This window comes from Equus przewalskii, chromosome 1 (assembly GCF_037783145.1).
Source record: "Equus przewalskii isolate Varuska chromosome 1, EquPr2, whole genome shotgun sequence".
Classification (NCBI taxonomy): domain Eukaryota; kingdom Metazoa; phylum Chordata; class Mammalia; order Perissodactyla; family Equidae; genus Equus; species Equus przewalskii.
In genome coordinates, this window is record NC_091831.1 from 12140666 (window position 1) to 12161736 (window position 21071).

A 21071-nucleotide genomic window follows, 5' to 3' on the forward strand; every position below is an offset into this window, starting at 1 on the left:
GAGGCTCCCCATCGTTTTTACAAGGCAGGCTCTCATTTATTTAGGCAACAGAACACCCAGTAGCTCTGCCTTCTCTGTTAACGTATAGGAGGCAGGGTATGGTGTGCCATTTTGAAATGTCATCCTAAGGAAGATTTAGCTGAGCAGGAGGAGGTCTAGAGAGAGTAACTCGGAGCTACTTACTGCCGTAACCAGAGCCCGACTCCACAAGCCGCAGTAAATTATAACTGTAACCATAAAAGACAGTTCTTATCACAAACACTTATCTTGGGACTCCGTGCCAGGGGAGTGACTGGAATAAAAGGTGAGGCAAAGGGATTTCCAGGTCAACTGAAAGGGCGCCCAACAGGACATTTTGGGAACCACAGTGATATCTGTCCAAACACTGCCCTGGCTGCTTGGGCCACGTGTGGGAGGGTACCTATGCCCTTCTTGGAAAAACTGACCTTTCCACCATCTCAGCTGAGGAGTCTGAGACCATGTGACTGAAAAACCCCTAGAACACAGATGAGCAGCCTGGGGTACACATGTGACTTCAGGGAAGGCATCCACAGGCTGGCCAGAGACTCATGACTTTTGTATCCAGGCTTGAGAAATGAGTCGAGCCACAGTCTCTGCCTGGGAAGTCTGGACCAGGAGAGGCAGTGCAACTCGGTGGTGGGCACTGGAGCTGAACGGTCATCCAGGTGTGGGGCAGGAACGCCCACCATGCAAGCCCAGAGGTAGGGGGTAGCAGAAACGATGTCCAGACAGGAGATTGAGGCAGGAAGCATGAGGAGAGGAGAGAGGGCACAGTACAGAGAGGAGCAGCCATGAGCCAAGAGGGCCATCTCCCCCCGTGGTGGCCGGGTTCCCTATTCCAATCCCCAGGAGGCCCCTCTGTCCTTTCTCCCCCCATTCTTGGTGTTGGTGAGAATGCTTGTTATAGCCCTCCAACTAAACCCCTAATTTATGAGCTAATTTGAGAGGGATTCTGTTCTTTTCAACTAGACAGGGCCTAACGAAAGCCGAGTTGTGTAAGAAACGTTCTCTGTCCTGCTTCAAAGCAGAAAGCCTCTAAGTGCTCTGCACACCCTAGCTTTCACCCTCAGCCTCACTCCCTCACCAAGAAAAGGGAGGACCAGAAAGTGCTACAGTTTCATTTCCTCAAAGCCCAATAATTAACCAACATACCCTTTAGTGAGGAATCTCATATTTCCAGATTTACTGCCTAACTGAATGGTAAGTCCATACCACATACCAACAATACAACTTATGTGAAGTTTTAGGTGACTTTTATGTGCAATGTCAAAAAATAAACTGAATTCAGTTTTCCTAATGATCTAAAAGCTGAAAATCTACCTACCAGGTAGTTTATTTGTTTGCTAAACAAGCCAAATAGTTTTGGCTACCTCTTAATACTGTCATTTACTCAACCATTTTATTAATGTGCAGATCAGAAAAATAAGTTTAATCCTAAAAATGTCAAACTCGTGTCACACACAGATATGGCTTTGCCTGGGGTGAATTGAAACAATGGTGTTATAATCAATGGCAAAGATTGTAGCACTCTTTACACAATAACAATTGCTTAACTGCCAAAAGGTCCCCAGACTATAGATGAGCTATGGAGCTTGCTTCCAATTTCTATGTTATTTTACACACGCTTTTGCCGATCTTTGCCTCTAGCCAGTGGTGATTGGTCTGGGAGTCTGCGGTCCGTTTCTGAATTGCTTGTAATGTGGGCCTATTAGCCACCAATGTGGGATCGGACAGTTAGTGGTGACAAAGTTTCAGATTCGCGATGCCCTATTACCAAGAGTTACCCTGCCTCTGAGCCTGAGCCGCACAGATCTCCAATGTGGCTACAGCACTGATGTTCAAATTCAGCACAAGGGACAGCGACAATGGGCTGCCATGGAAGATAAGGTGCTTATCTGCGCATTGACTCCTCTTAAGGCTTCAAGTTTATCTTGTCTTGTTTCTCCCAAGCTTAATTTGACCAAGAGAAAAATCAGTTGGGTGCAACTGAGATTTTTAAAATCTAGTGATCTAATTAAATTCAGCCCCATCCCCTAAAGCAGGAACTGTGAATACTCTACCTAAGAAGGCTTCCTTAATTTCAGTCTTGTCTGTTCGCCGGATAATTTTCACCACACAAATAACAGCCAGGGGTGTGAGGAAAGAAATTGCCTGGAAGAAATAACAAATAATCCCTTATGAGGATAGCAGTTTGCTATCTGAGAGCTGATTGATAATTAGTTCCTGTTGGCTTCATTTAGACTCACTAGTTGAATGATCTTACTGACCTCCTGACCTCAAAGAAGGAGGATTAATGTCTACACTTAGAGACTGTAGACTTGAAAAACTGGAGGGCTGAGTGTGAGTTATAATTGCTTTGTAATTGCTGAGAGCCACATTTAAAGTGGCGGCTTTTTAAACAGAAAAGAATAGTCTATAATTATGAAGACTCATTTTTGCCAGTAACCCCTCATGTCCTCTCCTGCAAAAGGCTGGAGGAACACTTGGCTTCCCATCCCCAGCTTTGTGGCAACACGGGAGCACAGGGGACTGGATCAGAGTCATTCGATTCATTCCCTTTAGGTGTTCTGTTGTTGAATATTCATTTTCTCCACAAAGCGAATGTTAACCATTCTACATGGAGTCTCTCCTCTTCCCTTGCTCCATCCCCTTTCCTCCCCTGATCCAAAGCACATGGATGTGCACTAAGTGGTTAAGGAAGCAAGTTGGTGAGACCCAGATGCAAGCAACACTCATTACAAAACCGTCTATGAGACAGGAACCACGCTTAGGTACCATCACTGGAGTCTCTTAAATCTTCACGGCAACTCTGTGGCTATCTTCACCAGGCTCGAGGACTAAATCATGTGCCCGAGGACACACAGCTGATGCGTAGCAAGGTCAGGCTCCGGAGACCAGGTGTTCTGTCTCCCATTTCTAGACTTTATGCAGGATTTTGTATTTAGTAAGTTGTTTTCAACATTCCAACAACCAGGAAAAAGGTATTTATGTTACCTCTTTATGATTATAACGTCTCAGGATAACAAAATCAGAAGAGAGCAAATATCTCACCAATCCACAACTGGCCTCGCAGACGGTGGTGAGAAGGGTGGGGAGTGATAACTACTGACAAGTAGTGCCCTCGATTCTAGAAAGCTCCACCTGTGCTTGAATACAGTGGCCCATTTTGGAGAGGGGCCTCCTCACAGGACTAAACAATGGTCTTAGATACTTTTATAAGAACAGAATTCATCCAAATGAACACAGTCTTTCAAATCAAAGATGCTCTACCCACTTGCTACAACCAGACTGCAAGAGTTCAAAACACCTTGGGGACTCCTCTTGGGGAACTGTCTTCAGAGACAGTTCATGAGACAGGAGAAAACCCCTCTCTTACTGGCGGTTTCTCTCTGACCACAAGTGGCAGTAACCCAGCTTGATGAGCCTCCTTATCAACGATGGCCCTGAATGGCTTGGCTAAACAAACAAGTTTTGTTGCCATGCAGGGTATTCAGAAGACTGTGGCACAGCTAAGAGAGCAGATTCAGAACTGAAGCAGACAGGCAGAGAACTTCCCCAGAGGCAACTAGAAAAGACACACTCACTCGTGAGTTAATAGTTCGAGTTTAAGTCCGTGAAAGTTTCCAAAAGTGCCTGGGTGGCTCTCACACCTGACTGACTGCAGGGTTTGTGACAACGCTGAGTCCCTCAGTACACTTATAGGACAGGTCTGGGAACCTACCTTTTGTAACAAGCATCTCAGATGACACTGATGCTGGTGACCGAAAAACCCTGTGTCAGAGTTTTGACTCACACATTCGGTGTTTCAAGAGTCATGACTGAAATCCCTGCTTGCTTAAGTCCAAAGTTATGGTCAAGTCAAAGACTCCTAAGCTGCTCACTTCCTCTCACTTTAGGCACCATAAATCCGGCCACGTGCTCCCAAATAAAATAAAGCAACTCATTGAACAGTGACCAGAGCTGCAAAGACCTCCCCAACAGTCAAACCTTAAATATGAGAACAACACAGAACTGAAGAAAACCTTACAAGACAATCCCAGATTATGTACTCTAGGGTTAGGGAAATGAAACCCCAGAAACAAACACAAGCGGGGAAGATTTTCTCCCTAGGCTCCAAAGGCTGCCGACCGGAGATTCAGAGCAGGAATGTGCAATGAAAGGAGACAGGGACACCATACAGAAGACCCATGGCTCAAAGCCCAGGAGTGGGAGCTGGAGAAGGCATGAGAGCTGCTCCGGGGCTCCAGGCTCGCAGCTTGATGGCCAAGGGGGTCTCTGGTAGCACTGCTCGCTGTCTCAGCAATCCTGCTCCTAATTAGATACCCACCCTGACTTGCCCAACCAAACTGCACTTAATTTAACCCATTTTACGACTTTCCTAGGCAGATGCACAATGTCTGTCTCCTAGAACACTAACAAATTTCCTCCTTGGCCAATGCTGAGCACCCTGGAGGGACCAGGGCTCCCCACCTCCTGAGCTTCACCGGCAAGGGAAAGCAGCCACTAGACAAAGAGACACAGCCCCCACCCAGGTGGCTGCAACAGAAATGTCTGCGTATCGCTGTGTGACCGTCTTTCTCTCCTCCTCTCATCCTAATGGCATCTGGGCTCCAGTCTCATTTCTTCTTCCTGGAAACGTATCTGCCATATCCATGGGCAGCACAGTCCTCAAATCGGGACCGATAGAGACTGTATTTACACTTATCATCTGCCCTCATTTTTACAAATATTTTTCACATGGAAGTTGGAATTGCAAGATGAACCCCAGAAGCCAACACATTAGGAAAACAACTTCCTCCTGGGCAAAAGCACCAGTGAACTGAGCAAAAAGAACGAAGAGAGATGAAGGCCCCACTTGCGCTCAGCAAACCGGACTGAATTAAAGCCAGCACACACCCCTTCCACGTCGTGACCAGAGTCACTGTCCCGCTGCCCGAGCCCACAATGGACACAGACACGGAGGTGGGGAGCGGTTACTTCCACCTCCAAACGGCTGTGCAGATGAAGGAACAAAAGGCACAAAATTTTCCCTGGCATTGTTTTCACTTAGGTTAATGTTTCCACGGCTTTAAAAAAAAAGTTTGAAAATCCTGGGTACGAGCCCGGTGTAGACAGTCAACGGTTAGCGCTTATTAAATGGAACCCGAGAGAGACCAGAACAAAGAATTCCAGCCAATCACTGCTGCAGGATGTGGGAACATAGCGAACCCTCTCTGTGCTTGAGTTTTCCTCCCCAGTCACGAGCACAGGTACGTTAGACAGCAGAGGCCGACACGTTCTGAGAACTTCCTAAGGACCATGATCTGTTCCAGGCACTTCACGCCAATTAACTCATTGAATCCTCGCAGCAACTCTATGAAGTAGGCTTCTTACTTAATAGATAGGCAACTAAGGCACAGAGAGGTTAAGCAACCTGCTACAAGTCGAGCAGCTAAGAAGTGGTAAAGTGGGGATTTGCACCTGGGCTGTTTAAATCAAGGTCTACACTTTTAACCCCAGTGATACAGCAGTTCTCACCACAGAAAGCTAGATGTCTTAACAAAATATGGCAAATGCCTTTTCTCTGGAGCTGCAGGAGGAAGCAAGCACACTTGTTTCCAGGGGCCTGGAAAGTCACAGAATGTCAGCGGCAGCTGTCACGGATGACGCACCTCCTGTGTGTTAGGGGCCTTCCTCACATTTGTCTAACCCCCTAACTACTCTGTAAACATCATTAAATGGAAACATCATCCTCCTTGGACAGACAACAAAGCCGAGCTCAGAGAGGTCAGTGAACACCCCCGCCTCCCGGGCTGGGGTCCTGAACCGCAGGGATCACCTCAGCCTGACAGCCTCATCTTACAGACGGGGAAACTGAGGCCAAGATAGACTTCGTTTTAAGGACATTTTGTAAACTACTAATTAATTGTACTACACAAATCAGGATGATATATATAAATCGTTAAGCAGGATCTGGTACGTGGCATGGTTTGCATGATGCTATTCCACAGGCCGGGAGGCCAGAGCTTTGTAGAGGAAAATGTGTGGAACTGATTCAGATTAAGGAGAGCGACGTTCAAGCCCCGGCTCTGACGCTTACCAGAGAGGTCACTTAACCTCCTCACCTTTGAGCCTCAGTTTCCTCATCTATTAAATGGGTATAACAAGACCTGCAGCAAAGTATTGTCACTAGGACTCAAATTCTTTAAGAGCTATTGAATGCTTCTTACCTACCTCACATTGAGAAAGTGTGATCAGTCAACCGCCCCGTTTAACACTCTCAACACCCCGCGAGGGGGAGGGAAGTGTTGTCAAAGTGCCCCCTTTGCAGATAAGGAACTGAGGCTCTGAGAGGGTAGACGACGCTCCCAATTCACACGGCTGGCAGGAGGCACAGCCGGGAGCTGATCTGAGGCAGCCCCCTCTGAAGCCTGTGCTGACTGCCCCCCATGGCGTCCACTGGAGAGTGAGCATCAGTAAATGCTGGTTGCTGGCTACCAGGCCATTATTTCCAGGCAAAACTGTTAACAAATGACCCAAACCAGTAAAGGTGTACCAGGATCCTGTGACCAGACATACGGCAATAAAGCGTTTTCAGTTCAGCCCACCTGTGCCCTTAGGTCTGAGTCGTGGGCACCTTTGCAGGCAGGAAGGAGGTCGGGGACAAGGAGGAGGCTATTTCACCCAGGGCCCTTGCCCATGCCCTACATGACCAATGTCTCTGCCAGAGCCCTGCCTTCTGCATCCACCGATGAAACAACACAGGAAGTGCCGCTGATCCGCAGCCATTGGGACCCAAAGGTGGGCCACCCTGGGGGCCGACACATGGCACTGTGCTGCAAGGATGCTCCTGGGGACGGACAAAGTGGGAGCAGCATGTGTGAAGGGAAGGGCATGAATATGCCCAGGACTTTTAACAGCCAAAAGGGGCCCACACGAGAGTACCGGATGTCAGGATGCTAGTCAGAGATCAGCCTGTCACTGGGGTTCATTCACATCAGACAAAACAACAGACCCAAGTGCCTTAATTTCCGGCATTTGATGGAAAAGTGTGCTGCAAAGTCATTATAAAGACAACTCAGGACACACAGACACCTGGAAAAGGCCCCGCCACGGGTAACAATTACAGCCCGTCTTGAAGAAGAGAGCTGTCTCAGACTTCCCGAAGAGTCTAGAAATTAAACTGTCTGTCACGAGCCAGCTTTGTCTCTTCTCCTTCCCATCTCCCCTCAAAGTGACTTTATTTCTGTCTTCCTTAGAAGCATCTTATTCCAGAATTAGGAAACTCTGTTATCAAATCAACACAATATCAGTAAAGTTCTACGAAAATAAATCTTCTGGACATATCACGGCCAGAGCAAAAAGAGGCCAGGGCAAAGGAGAGATCTTGGGCAGATTTTTTTTCTCAAGTCACAGAGAGAAACTGGGGCACACCCGCCATTCTTCAGTTCCCTTCTTGAGTCTTGTCTGTTCTTCAAGGGCTTTCCCGGGATGCTGAATCATCTGACCGGGGTTCATGTCTGTGCGCCCCACTAGACTAGAAACCATAGCTTATTCAGCTTTGTACCTCCACTCTCCGCACCATGCTTGGGTCAAGGCGGGTGCTGCTTAACTGTCTGTTGATTTAAGTAATAATTAACTAGTCTGAAGCCGTCCACAGTCTGCTTCTCTCCCTGCCTCCCTCCGCCCCCTCCACCACACAGATGCTCCGAACAAACTCCTAGTCACTGCACCCATGTGGACCTTGCTCTCCCAGGTCTGTGCCTTCACACTCCTGCTCTTCTGTGTGTGAACCACTACTCACCACCTCTCCGTGTCACATGAGTCATCACAGTGGAATGGCTCCATGAGGGTCTGTACTCTGGTAGCTGGCGTTCAGATCCCGGTCCAGCCACTGATGGTGGTATAACCTTGGATAAGTTGTTTGATCTCAAGACAGTTTCATTTTCTCCACTGAAATTAGGGGATAACAAAAGTGCCAACTTCAAAGGATGCTGAAAAGGATTCTCTGAGACACTGCTTACAAAGTGATGAGCACCGTTCCCGTCCTCAAGAGATGTTGGCTGTTGTTGTTGTTACTACTGTGAGGATGACAACGATGATGATGATGATGAAACTCCCTAAAAGCTGACCTGAGCCTTTCCTCTGCCCTTTCCAGATTCTATTTTGCTTTAGGGTACCATCTCCCTCCAGAGCCTGCAGGGTCCCTGAGGGCGTGCCCCAGTCCAGTCTGACCTCCTCTCGCTGCAGCTCCTACGGCTTGCCTTCCCCACAGCAGGCTCCTAGAAGTGTTCCCTCAGCGCACTAAGAAGCCACACTCAAAACCGACTGAGTCTTCCTACCTCAAAAAGTCGGTTTTCAAAGACACCATGATAAACGCCTCATGCTCAGAAAGGAACCACGATATCTTTTGAATAAGCGGACACTCTCCCATACAGGCAGCTGATGGCTTGGGAACATCCAAGAAATGTTAAGTCAAGACTCAGTGCATGTGAAAATACCCTCTCAGCCCATCTCTCCCGTCTCTCTGGTCAACGGGAAGCCAGAGTCATGAAGGGAAACAAGCTCTCAAAATCCAACAGTCCAACCACACCCAACTTCCAGACACAGTCTTAACAGACACAGTCCCCTCAGCTGACGGTACCAAAGACAGGAAAAACGCGAGTTTGGGGTTTCCTGGAGACACCATACCATTTACTCTGCACTTAACTCAATCCCGTAACCATTATTCTGATACTATTTTTGCGACATTTGACCAAGTGGCTCCTCTAAAAAACACATGCACACACACACACAACTCCAGAGGCACTAATTTCCCCATAAAGAAACATCTGGGTTAACAGCAGCTGCCTTTGAAATACATTGGTTAGAAATTTAGAAAACTTGCCTCTAGATTAAAACATTCTGACCAAAAGTAAAAGAGACCCCAGGATTTTATTTATTCATTAAATAATGAAATTTGAGCTTTCTACAGAAACCAAGCTATTTTTAAAAGCAGTGAAAATGTATGTTCTATTTTAAGTTCTTCTATAAACACCTGAAGGTTTTAAAGGATCAAAAGCAGGTAAATGATATCTTATATTAAACTCTTAATAAAATCCAGGAGAACAAATTTAATTTACGTGGTAGCAGTATTTTTCACTCTTGTTACAGGTATTCTAAATGTATCTACCACTTTCCTCATGTTAGTAGGGAATCACACTAAATCTTGTGGCCAAATGAATGAAATTTATCAACTACTGTTAACAAAACAAAAGGTTGAACTTATTTCATTAGGAAATTAGAGGGTATGAACCAGGATTTGTGGCTGAATACGCCCTTCTATTCTCTGGAATCACAGCATTGAATGACTCCCTCCCAGCCTCCTCCCACAACTGCCAACATGCAAATCGCTCCATCCTATTTGCGTCTGCAGCCAGACTATTTGTAGCGTTTGTATCTAGACTTCAAAACAATCCATTGTTCACAAATCTAGGACATGGCCACAAATTTCTCCCAATATCCTATATGAACATTCATCTCCAAATTGTGTTTTTTACAGCATCTGAAATGTGACATCTTTGAGGAAAGGGGATAAGTGATAAATAGAAGCTTCCCTCTGTTAAAACCATGGAGTAAACTAGCTAGTCACACGTTGGTTCCTTTATTTCTAGGATTCATAGAAGATTTACAGAAATGGAAAAAGTCTGATTTTAATACTCAACTGATAGGTAATGCCCTACTCACAAACACCCTAATTTTTCAACTCTCTTGAGATTTACAAAAATCCAGTTTATTTTCCAGCAGAAAAGTAATTATTAAAAAGCAATTAAAATAATACTTCAGTGCTCATGTAGTGTTCTGGGCATTTCAGGATGTTTGAAGACAAAAGGATCTTTCCAGTTATGTCTAATTAACAAGATTTCCTCCACAAAATCAGAGGATTGCTTTCAAAATGCAAATATATTCCTCATGTGCCCTATGAAAGCTCTCGAACAGTCGTTCAAGTTCCCAGAGGCATGAGACACAATGGCTGGCCAACAGGAAGAACCTCTGAGCTACAAGGTTGCCCATCCAAAAGCTACATTACTGTTCCCTAACAGGGGGAGTTTATTTCCTCTGCTACAGGAAGGCCTGATGGCAATTCTCCAGAAGTCAATTAGCACCAGCAAGGAGTCCTGGACACTTGGCTCCCAAATTACAGGGCAGCCTCCTGGCTAAGAGCAGGGCTCAGAGCTGGCTGCTTGGACGTGAATTTTGACTCTAGCTGTGTGGCTTTGGGCAAGTTCCCTCATCTCTCTAGGATGCAGTTCTGCACCTGCAAAAGGTGGACAACAACGACATCTTCCTCGCTGGGATGCAGGGTGGGACTAAATGAGATAATCCTTTCTTAAGCTGTCAGCAAAGTGTTTGGCACAGAGGAAGTGAAGTGTAAAAGGTTGCCACTGCCATGGGGCAGGGTGGAGAGGTAAAAATAATCCCAATATATCCTCCAGCCCTTTAGGAGCTTGTCCATTTATTCTAGAAGGAGAGACATGAGACACTATCCAGGGTGGAGTCATACAGTGATCTCATCAGTGATCAACAGCTGAGCAGCTGAAACCAGAACAGAGGTTAACAGAACTATCTACGGAGCCCGAGTTTGGCAAAACCGAGGCTTATCCTAAAAGGAGAGGGCGCGGGAAGTTCTTGTCTTCCTTTCCTGTAAACACTCAGAAACAACTGTGCACGGCTCAGGGAAGCAGGGCCCTTCTCTTTCCAAACTGTCGGGCAATTACTACTTCCCACATGACCAGGCAGCACCCGCCATGATCTCAAACTGAATTTTAATGTGATGGGCCGCTCACCTTCTCTTCCTTTCAGGCTGCTCGCCGTCTTCAGCAGGGGTTAGAAAAGCAGAAAGGAAAACCCACTTGGTTCATACTTGGGAGAGTGGTCAAATCAGCCATGAAATCACGGTACTTACAAACATGAGGCGGGTAGGGATGTTGTCTGATTGCACCAGAGGATTTTTATAGAGCCAGATCTCTTCCGGCTGGATGACTCTCTGGAACGGATCCAGAAACTCTGTAAAACTGAAACAAAACAAAGAAAGGTGCATGAGGGCTGAGCACAAGGCAGTTGCCCATAGTTCGCCAGAAGGTCCCTCCTGCACGCCCTCAGGTGGAGAATCAGCCTCTGCCGGAGGGGACGGGCAGAACGGGCTGCCCCTGCCCATGGTTCTCAGCCAGTTCCAACTGGGAAAGATCCGAAGAATTACTGAGCCTTTGTAGAATCTTCTTTCACCACCTGCCAGCAAGGACCAATTCTGGGCCTAAGAGAAGAGCTGTGAGGCTGAGCTACAAAGATCCTAAGGACTTGGGCTTCCAAAGTGAACTGGAAGCTGAAGTGCAGAACAGTGGCTCGGACTGGGGCCAGGCAAGGCCAGGAGCACGGTGTCTGGGAACAAAACAGGCTTGAGTCGGAGCAAAGGGGAGGGAGCAGCCGGCCCCACAGGGGGAACCGGCCTGTTCTTCCCTGCGTGTTACCTGGACAGCGCCCTGCCATCCTCGCCACCACTAGGGGGCAGAGTGAGAAAGAACAGCTTCCAAGAGAAGACAGAAGATGGGGACGGGAGAGAAATGCAGAGGAGGGAAGGAAGGAAGGGAAAAGGGGAATGAGGTACATCCTGGGGCTGCTGCCAAGAAACCACACAGCTTTAAGCATCCACCTCACCATCTCGTCACCCTCTCAATTCCTCTCACACCCTGGGAACCCCCATAACCCAGGCAGATGAAAAGCAATCACCACCAAGAGAAAAACTGGCGGAAGAGGGACAGAGACGGCAGGGGTGCGGTTTGCTTTGTCAGCTCTCAGCCATCAGGCCACCTCCCAGCTCACCAGCCCAACTCTCCACTGGGTGCACTCGGTTCAAAATGGCTAGAGATGTGGCTGGAGATGGCAAGGGGGCCAGTGATTCGGGGCTTAAGCGCCAGGTAAAGGAAATTGGCTTTTGAGCCAATGAGGGATTCTGCAGAGAAGTGTGAGACGAGATTTCCAGTTCAAGGTAGTGGTGAGGATAGGGAACGGGAGCAGAGAAGGGAAGGTGGAGACAGTTAGGGGGGTTATGGCAGCTGTCCCAGCAAGAGATGCCTGCAGAGTGAAGAAAGGGGCAGGACAGGATGGAAGAGCGCGCAGGTGGGAGGTGGGGGTGGGCAAAGCTGATTCCAAGGCTCTGGCTTGGGCTTCCAGGAAAAGGGGCACCATTAACCAGGATGAAGAGACTGGGAGGATGGGGAGGAGCAGGTCAACCGTCTCCTCCCACAGGATACCATCCAGGGTCACCGACAGTCCTGGTTTGGACAGGATTCTCCCAGTTTTAGCACTGAAAGTCCTGTGTCCCAGAAAACCCCTCAGTCCTGGGCAAACTGGATGGCAGGTCACCCTGAAGTCGTCTCAGCCCCTGGACAAAATCAGGAGTCTCACAGCCTTGGGTTCTATTCTAGACTTGGGACTTCATATGACGGTCAGCTGTTTGCAGGTCCAGCTACACTGTGAGGGTGTGGAGGGCAGTGCCCACTCAGGCCTGTGTCCTCAGAGCCCAGGGGGATGGGACTCTTGGTGACTGCAGAACGTGCTGTCTATGTAGGACCCTGAACAGCTGCCACAGAGAATATTCTCAATTTGATCAGCCTCACACTGCATTCTAGCATGCATCTCAAAGAGACCTAAAATTCAACCTCTTTTCTCTATATATACATCTCTCCCTCCTCCTTTCCCTCTCCCCCTCCATCACTCCCTCCCTTTTCTCTCTCTGTCCTCTAACTGAGGTTTAAGTCCTAAAACTCTGTTCATATATCTATGTAATTTCCAGAAGAAAGTGGTGCTGGCCCATGCCTGTTTTGCTCAGCACTGTGCCTGGTGCCTCTGCCTGGCACAGGAGAGTCACTTGGGAAACATTCGCTGGATGAGTGAATGAACCCACACAATGCCAGCAACAGCATTTGACCAGGTCAACTCTTCCCCAGCCCTGAACCTGGAACATCTCTATTGCAGAACCTTATTGTAAGCACGTTGAGATGCCTTCACTGGTATGCAAGTGACTTCTGCTAAGGGCCCTCCACACCTCCTCCACAACGAGGCACGGGGAGCACGCTGTCTGGGCACTGGGCAACCTCCTCTCTGCCCAGCTCTGCCGTTATGCTGCTCTGTGTCTCGGAACAAGCCTCTTCTCCTCACCAGGCCTCAGCGTCCTCACCTGCAACATGGGAGGTTGGACGAAGTCAGAGGCATCAACTGAGATGGGTCAGAACCATCTGGAGAGCACATCACCCCAGACCAACGGTCTCGGTATGGACAGGGCCTGGTCACATGGATTTTAAAACACTCCCGGGGTGATCCCGAAGAGCCCTGAGTCCCCAGAATTGAACCAGATGATCCCCAGGGGTCCTGCACCCTGGTCCCCAAGTCCAGGAGGCTGGTGACTTAACTGTCCCCATTAAGCATCCTCCCATCTGCTGCAGGACAGGCTCCGGAGTCAGGCCCATCTCGTTCAAATCCCAGCTCTGGCTGTGTGGCTTTTGGTGAGTTCCTTAACATCTCTGAGCCTCAATCTCCCCATCTGTAAAATGGGCACACCTTACAGAGTAGGGACAAAAATTAAAGGAAAGAATGGTATAAAGTACCCAACAGAGCATGAACAGAACTCCTGTTTCATCACCATTATCGTTTTGCTCTCGCTCCACCTGCAAGTGTTTTCTAGACAGTTTTCAGGCTTAATTTTTGCTTGATTTGTGACAACCTACTCATTGCTCCCAAGTGATTTTAAAACATTTTAAATAAAACAGAGTAAAGTGAATTTTTCTTGAATGATGGTTTTAAGAATGTGTAACCTACTTGCGAAATCCGAAGCTTCCAGAATACTCCAGTTCGTAGGGCTGCATAACAAATTACCCGAAATTGAATGACTTCAAACACCCGTTTTCTTCCGCTCGTGATTTTGTGGATCAGGAAATGGAGACGGCAGTTCTCATTTGAAATCCCTCGTGTGGTCACAGCAGTCAGCCGTGGGCCCGGACTCTGAAGGCTTGACTGGGCTGGACACCACGATGGTCACTCTCCTGGCCGGCCGCTGATGCCGGCTGTCAGCTGGGAGCTCAGCCAGAGCCGCCGCCTGGAGCACCCCCACGCCTCTCCAGCTCTGTGGTCTCAGGGCAGTCCCAACTCTTCACGGCTGCTGGCCGCACCCAGAATGGTGTCCTGAGAGAACCAGGAGAAGCCGAATGGCTTTTCTGACTTAGCCTCAGAAGGCTCCTGGTTTCATGCCCACCAACTTCTCTTGATTACAAATGAGTCATAGGTCGGGCCAGACTCAAGAGAGGGGAACCGACTCCACATCTCGGCAGGGGTGAGGCAAGGTCCCATGACAGAAAAGCAAGTAAGATGAGAGACATGGCTGCAGCCGCCTTTAAAATACAACCTGCCACCCAGAGTGTCATCACTGTGATGGTCGTAACAGCCCCCACTCTCCGACCCCACAGCCTGGATTCCCATTGCTTCCCCATACAGCCGGCAGCAGGGCAGGAACTGAGCACCGCCCTTCCTCACCTGTTCGTCTCCCAGGTCTTACTATCCTCAGGACCATTTTTTAAAGCCTCGTGCACCCAGCCTCTTGCACAATTCCTCACCCCAGACCGAGCGGATGCAGCCAGGACACATCTATCAAGCAAATTATATCCCCTGGGAGCAGCAGTACCAAGAGAGATAGATGTCCCTTCTCCAGCCACCAGCTCCTGCCTGAGAATCCAGACCGCGAGGCAGCTACACAGATGACATGGGTCTCAAAACGCAAATGAGGGTGGAGGCAGGCACGCGGTGAAATGGAAAGCTCTGGAGACGTTAAAGGGTGTTCCCAAGAGAGCACGTGACAGGCCTAGAAACGTCTTTCTACGAGCTCTTTGGAAGTTTGGAAACTAGGAAACAGAAACCCTGCTTCCAGGTGAGGAGTTCAGGTGCGGCCTCCAACTGCCTGTTCCCACGGCTCATGATGCAATGAGGACTCCGAGCAGGGTGTCAGATCAGCACTTCCCAAACGTTAGCACGCCCAGGAACCAGCTGGGGGTCTCGTGTCTGCAGACACAGCAGGTGCAAGGAGGGGCCTGAGGACTGGCATCTCCAGCAAGCTTCCCGGTGCTGCTGGTGCTGCTGACCACGGATCAAACCTTGAGTTGCAAGAGACCAGGGTGTCAGCATCACCAGGAAGCTTCTTACAAATGCAGAATCTGAGGCTGGCCTGGTGGCATAGTGGTTGGGTTTGCATGCTCTGCTTCAGGGGCCTGGGGTTTGTGGGTTCAGATCCCGGACACAGATCTACACACAGCTCATCAAGCCATGCTGTGGTGGCATCCCACATACAAAACAGAGGAAGACTGGCACAGATGTTAGCTCCAGGACAATCTTCCTCAAGCAAAAAGAGGAAGAAAGGCAACAGGTATTTGCTGAGGGCCAATCTTCCTCACCAAAAAAAAAAGATTAAAAAAATGCAGAATGTTGGGCCCTAGCTCAGATCTACTGAACCAGAATCTTCATTTTTAACAAGATCCCTAGGGGATTCCTGTGAGCACTACAGCTGGAGACACAGCTCTCAGGGAAAGCCAGGGTTTCTCAGCTTCAGCCATTTAAGAACCAACTTGGCCAATTTCGCCTTATCCTCCCTCCACTTGTACTGTGACTTTTCTTTAGACTCTGTAAGCTAAACTCAGTCTATGCTAGAAGAAACCTCACGTCACTGTTTAATTATACAGTCGGCATTTCCTCCACAAACAGCTGGTAAACGTCAACATCGATGAAAACAAGAGTGCTGTTCAATTCTACCTCGATGCTGTGGCCTCTGAGCAGAGCCCTGTGCTCTCGGTGAGGGTCAACAGGACCTTCCCACACAGCTGGAAGGACGAAGACAAGTGGCAGGCGGTGAGCATGTCCTCTCCACGCCTGAGGAGTTCGGGGATCACACCCACATACAATCTAAACTCACTTTGCAAAGCCCCTAAAATCACCTCGAGAACCACTTGTGTCATGGGAAAAAGCAGAAAAGAAAAGATGAAAAACACAAAGGACAACTGAAAAAGCGCAGCCATCTGGGGCCATTCCGTGTAAAAGAAAACAGCTCCACCGCCTTAAAACTCCGGCAAGCGTCAGCACATTCCAGGCGGGCGCGAGGACCCAGAGTTTTCATGAAAAGGCTGGAGAAAGTGCAGCAACTCTTTGACCAGGGGGAGGTGTGTAAAACCATTTAGTTTACTTTCATTTCCAATAAATACAAGGCAGATAAAAACGTCTCAATGCCCAAAGAGGTTGCGACGGATCCATCAGGGCAGAGCTCCTCACTCTCCGAGGATGAGGATCAAACCCACCCTCGCTGTGAATGGTACCGCCGATCTGTGCAGAGACTCATGAAGGACAGAAGAACTGGTGTGACGATCAACATAACTCGGGGTCCTCAGCACTCCCAGTTTGTGGATAAACACCCCAGTTATCCATTTCATATCACCATATGCTTACAAGTGGCCCAGATGCCCAAAACTTCATCAGGCTTGATGGCCAAAGATAAAGAAAAGGGAAGAGCTCTCTGTGAGACGGAGGCGTGGAAATCTGACACATCAGAAGCTGTCATTTACTAATCCGTTTCAAAGCAAAAAGTCTACTTAATGAGACCACATAGGTAGGACAGCAATATTTTCTTCATCCCCATCAATAAACTCTGACTTAGCAGGCACTACCGATCTAGCCTCAAAATAGCTAACTTCCTGCCCCATTAGAAGCAGTCGCTGAATTTAACTATTGTGAACATCACTGCACTTGAACAGGAATTCAAAGCTAAAAATAAAACGTCTAAACTGCCTCGGTCCAAATGCTTCGATGTGAAAAGCACAGAGTTACTCTCAAACCAAACATATAATTTTCTTTCGCGAAAATTGCAACTGTCCAAAGTCAGGTAACTTGCTGTTGGATTTTGACCCAAGATGCGCTTTTTCAATTTCTTTGCTGTCTGAATTGGACAATTATCTTCATCTAACTGTACCCTAATTTCTCCTGGGCAAAGTAGGGACAGTGTGACTTGTTTTCTCCTTAGTTTTCTGATGATACAGTTTGGAGAACTCAGAAAACATATACTATGAAAATTCTAAGATGTTACTCCAATTTTACGCTGAGAAATTCTCTCTTTAATTCATGCACAGTTCATGCATAGTATAGATGCCTAGATCCTCCTTAGACCAGATTCTTACCTACTTATCTCATAAACACACACACAGGCGCACACAGACATCAAGCCCAAACTTAACTCAGCAGAAGGTAAGCAAAGGCAGGCAATTTTCTGAGATACAGAGAGAATCCACTAAAACTTGCTGAAATAGAAAGAGGCAAAGGCAGCTGATGTGGACCCAGAATGAAAAGCAGGCAGAAAACGAGCGTGGAAGTGAAGCCAAAGTCAAACACAACAGGTGAAAACCTCTGAATGCTTCCCTTTTCCCTCTGGTGGCCCTTGGCTGCCAGTCACTCCTTCATGGGAAAACCACGGCCGCCTCCCTGCCTTGCTCACCTGAATCTGCACCTCCGATCAGTGGATCCAATTCGAGGGGCACACCCTGCACCCCGGGGCTCTGCAGGCCTTTGACCAGCCTGGCATCCAATAAGAACATGACCTCACTTCTCAGAGGACCCTGAGACTACGGCCAGCTGGGGTAGCATTTGGAGTAGTGACAGATACACACCACACTCACATATGCTCATGCGCACGTGGACACACACACTCTCTCTCTCTCCCCCTCTCTCTCACGGCTAGTCCTGTTTTCATAGCCCAACCTGACTTCATGCAGCCTGGGATACATATCTGCTTATACCAGAAGGAGCATAGCAGGGGACAGACAGTAGATGATCATCTTTGTCTACTGTTTATTCATTCGACAAACACTTACTGAGTGCCTGCACTGTGCCAGGTACTGTCATCTGAACTCTGGGGAATAAAACACACATGGCCCCCACTCTCGTGGCGATGACAGTCAAGGGACCCTAAGTCCCACCCGACTGGGGAATGGGATGTTGAGGTCTTTAGCCATAGGCAGCAGCACGCTGTCTACACAGAGTGCCACCCTACTCTGCTCTGCGGAGACGTCTGATTTGGGGTGCCTCAGCCATTGTACCCATGAGATGGCCTCTAACCCACAGCCACCTGTGAGGACCCCGGTCCCCTAGGGATGGTCCAGGGTGTGTATCTACCACTGTTCACATGCTGAATGCGGCAAGAGATTCAGCCCAAAGTTGGGAACCCAGCAGAATGGCTGATCTCGACATCACACTAGCAGGAACAGCAAGTCCCTGAACAAGGGACACTGACGCCTCTTCTAATTCAAAGTCAAGTTCTCAAAGCCCCAGAATTCCCCACCATCTTCTACAAGATTCCATAGATTTGTCAACGACCTTTAACTCATGTACCTTGACAACACACTTTTTCGAGACAGGTTAACACTTAGTCACATACTAGACACGGATTTCTACCTCCTTTCCTCTATTGTAAATAACACAAGATTATCCTGAAATATGAACTGAATCAGACCATTTGACTCGGTTTAAATCCTTGCTCTGGCATTTGCCAGCTGGATGGCTTGAGAAAAGTTACCTAACTTCTCTGAGACTTTATATCACCCTCCCGCCCCCCCAGGATGGCCATACTTCCAAGAACAGTAATAATACTGCTGTCACTGACAGTACTAAATGTTAGGATCTGGCACAGTGCCTGGGGCACTGAAGGCCTCCATCAAAGGTGCCTGCTCTTCTTGCAAAGGTGAACATGAATGACACCGATGACACAATGACCGGGTCTAAGAGGGCTTCCCCACCCTCTCTATGCCCCACCCGGGGGGCAGCGAGGTTGCGTGTTGCGGGAAGGGATCGGACAGGAGAATGTCAACAACCACCATGCATCATCTAGCCATTCTCTGAGCAAACAATAGCCCAGAAAGTCACTTTTGAACCTTGCAATGTGAAGGAGGAAAAACAAAACATGATAAAGCAGCTTTCCAGGCAGGAGTAGCAAGGAAAGCCCATTTCTTCACTGCCCTATTGACTTCTCCTCTCTAGCGGGCCTCTGCCGTGCAAGAGGGAAAACACTTACACATGGGCGTCGGATGTGGTTGGCAGAGCGGGCAGGGAGGAGCACACCGGATTTTCCCTTAGTCCTGGGGACGGGCCATTGGAAGAACATATTGATGAATTACAGTCATGCACCACGTAACAATGCTTCAGTCAATGATGGACCACATGTACAACGGTGGTCCCATAAGATTAGCACCGTACAGCTTAGGTGTGTAGTGGGCTGGACCACCTAGGCTTGTGTAAGTGCACTCTATGATGTTCACACAATGACACAATCGCCTAAGGATGCACTTCTCAGAACATATCCCCATCGCTAAGTGATGCACGACTATACCTCTGTGAGCCAGCGAGCCAGCAACCTGCCTCCAGGCAGGCCTTACCCTGAGTCAGGGTGGCTGGCCACCCCACAGACAAGGGTAACCGTGATAATAACAATAACTAGTTATCATGTTTGGAGCCACCTGTGCCAAGGCCTTTCCCTGGAGCTTTCTAACATCACTTCCTTTCATCGTCATAAGAACGCCATGAGGTAGAAATGACTGTTATTCCCATTTTAGAGAAGAAGGCACTGAGGCTACAAGACGCAAGGTGTCTTGCCTAAGTCTGCATAGCTGTATGTGCCACAGACTGCCCACTATTCCACGACCTCCTCAGCATGCGCTGAATCCTAAGGAGGTCAAGGAACATGCAAATACACACACACACACACACGCCTCTCACACCAGTGTAATGGCATCTGCAATTATTTTAATAAGAGATGAAATTTTCCACAATTAGAAATATAGCCTTGCTCTTGGGAAATGCAACACGTTGCTCTCAACTGTCACTCAGTGTGAAGACTGAGACCAGATCTTCGCAGAGAGCAGTTTGATGTTTGCTGTGAAGGAGGAAAGGAAAGAAAGGACACGCAGAGAAGGAGGAGGAAAGAAACGAAGATCCCGAGAAGTTGTTCGCACCGACTCCCTCCTCCCCATCATTCGGGGAAGTCATTTGGGACTTAATCAAAGCCACCTGCCCCTCACCTGGATCACCTGGATTGGGGAGAACAGTATCCAGCAGACCAGTCCTGGACCAGATAGGGAACAGCGCCTGGAGTCACCAACCTTCTCTTGGAGACAGTCCCTCTTGCGCTGCAATAAGCCTCACATTAGATGAAAAGACTTAGCAAGTGTGACTGCTGCCGGGGCAGAGGCCGGGCCAGGAAGCACAGCCTCCTCTCCCCACTCCGATTCTCACGCCCTTGTCGACTGTGTGGGCACAGACTCTGGAGGGGCACCTGGGTTCTATGTCCACTCACCCCTCACCAGCTGTGTGACCTTGGACAAGGCACTTTACCTCCCTGGGCCTCAGTTTCCTCATCTGTAAAGTGATGCTGATAACAAGACCTATCTCAGAGGGGTGATATGAAGAAAGTGCTTAAGGGGTGCCCGCATGGAGTGAGTGTTTTGTGTGTTGTTGTCCTGCAGCAGAAAGGTAAAATTAAGGACCAAGATGATGTGCTGCCTTGACATCTGAAAGCAGAAGGAATTCGAATGGCCTAACCACAACACCCCCTCCCCACTCTGCTCCCTCAGGTGAGGTCCCTCAACCAAACAACCCTCCTTACCTAGGCGACCAGGTACAGTACTTGCTTATCTCTGAGTTTTGAGTTTCAGGCCCCTGCCAACCCACAGAATTATTCTAACAAACCAATTACATCCACCTGTGGGAACCAGAGGGCAGCCCACCCTCTTGATACTACAAAGCATTCCTCTCACAGACCCTGCTTGTTCACTCTGCTCCCCTGTGGCCCTGCACAGCATGCGGCGTCCTCTTCCCCTGGGCTGTGTGCACATGTGACTAATAATCTCCTGTTGATCTCGTCCATCCAGTGTCGGATGTCACGTAGGGCCATCCCCATAACCCCAGGGCAGGAATCCCTCCCTTGCCAGTGGGATGAAGAGGAGGCGATTAAAACATGT

The 21071-nt window shown here is 48.5% G+C and overlaps 1 protein-coding gene across 7 annotated transcripts in view; it reads right to left on the reverse strand.

The window, feature by feature from the left end:
- PLPP4 (phospholipid phosphatase 4) overlaps positions 1–21071 on the reverse strand; it is a 125480-nt gene that overhangs the window by 72478 nt on the left and 31931 nt on the right. For 4 of the 7 annotated variants that reach the window (XM_008514121.2, XM_070585273.1, XM_008514122.2 and 1 more), the window contains exons 2-3: positions 10946–11054; positions 2082–2172 (exon numbers count right to left, since the gene is read on the reverse strand). In XM_008514121.2, coding sequence (XP_008512343.1) covers positions 2082–2172; positions 10946–11054 — 200 coding nt within the window. The remainder of the gene's footprint in view (positions 1–2081; positions 2173–10945; positions 11055–21071) is intronic. The other 3 variants (XR_011530002.1, XM_070585499.1, XM_070585399.1) reach the window with 1 other exon arrangement.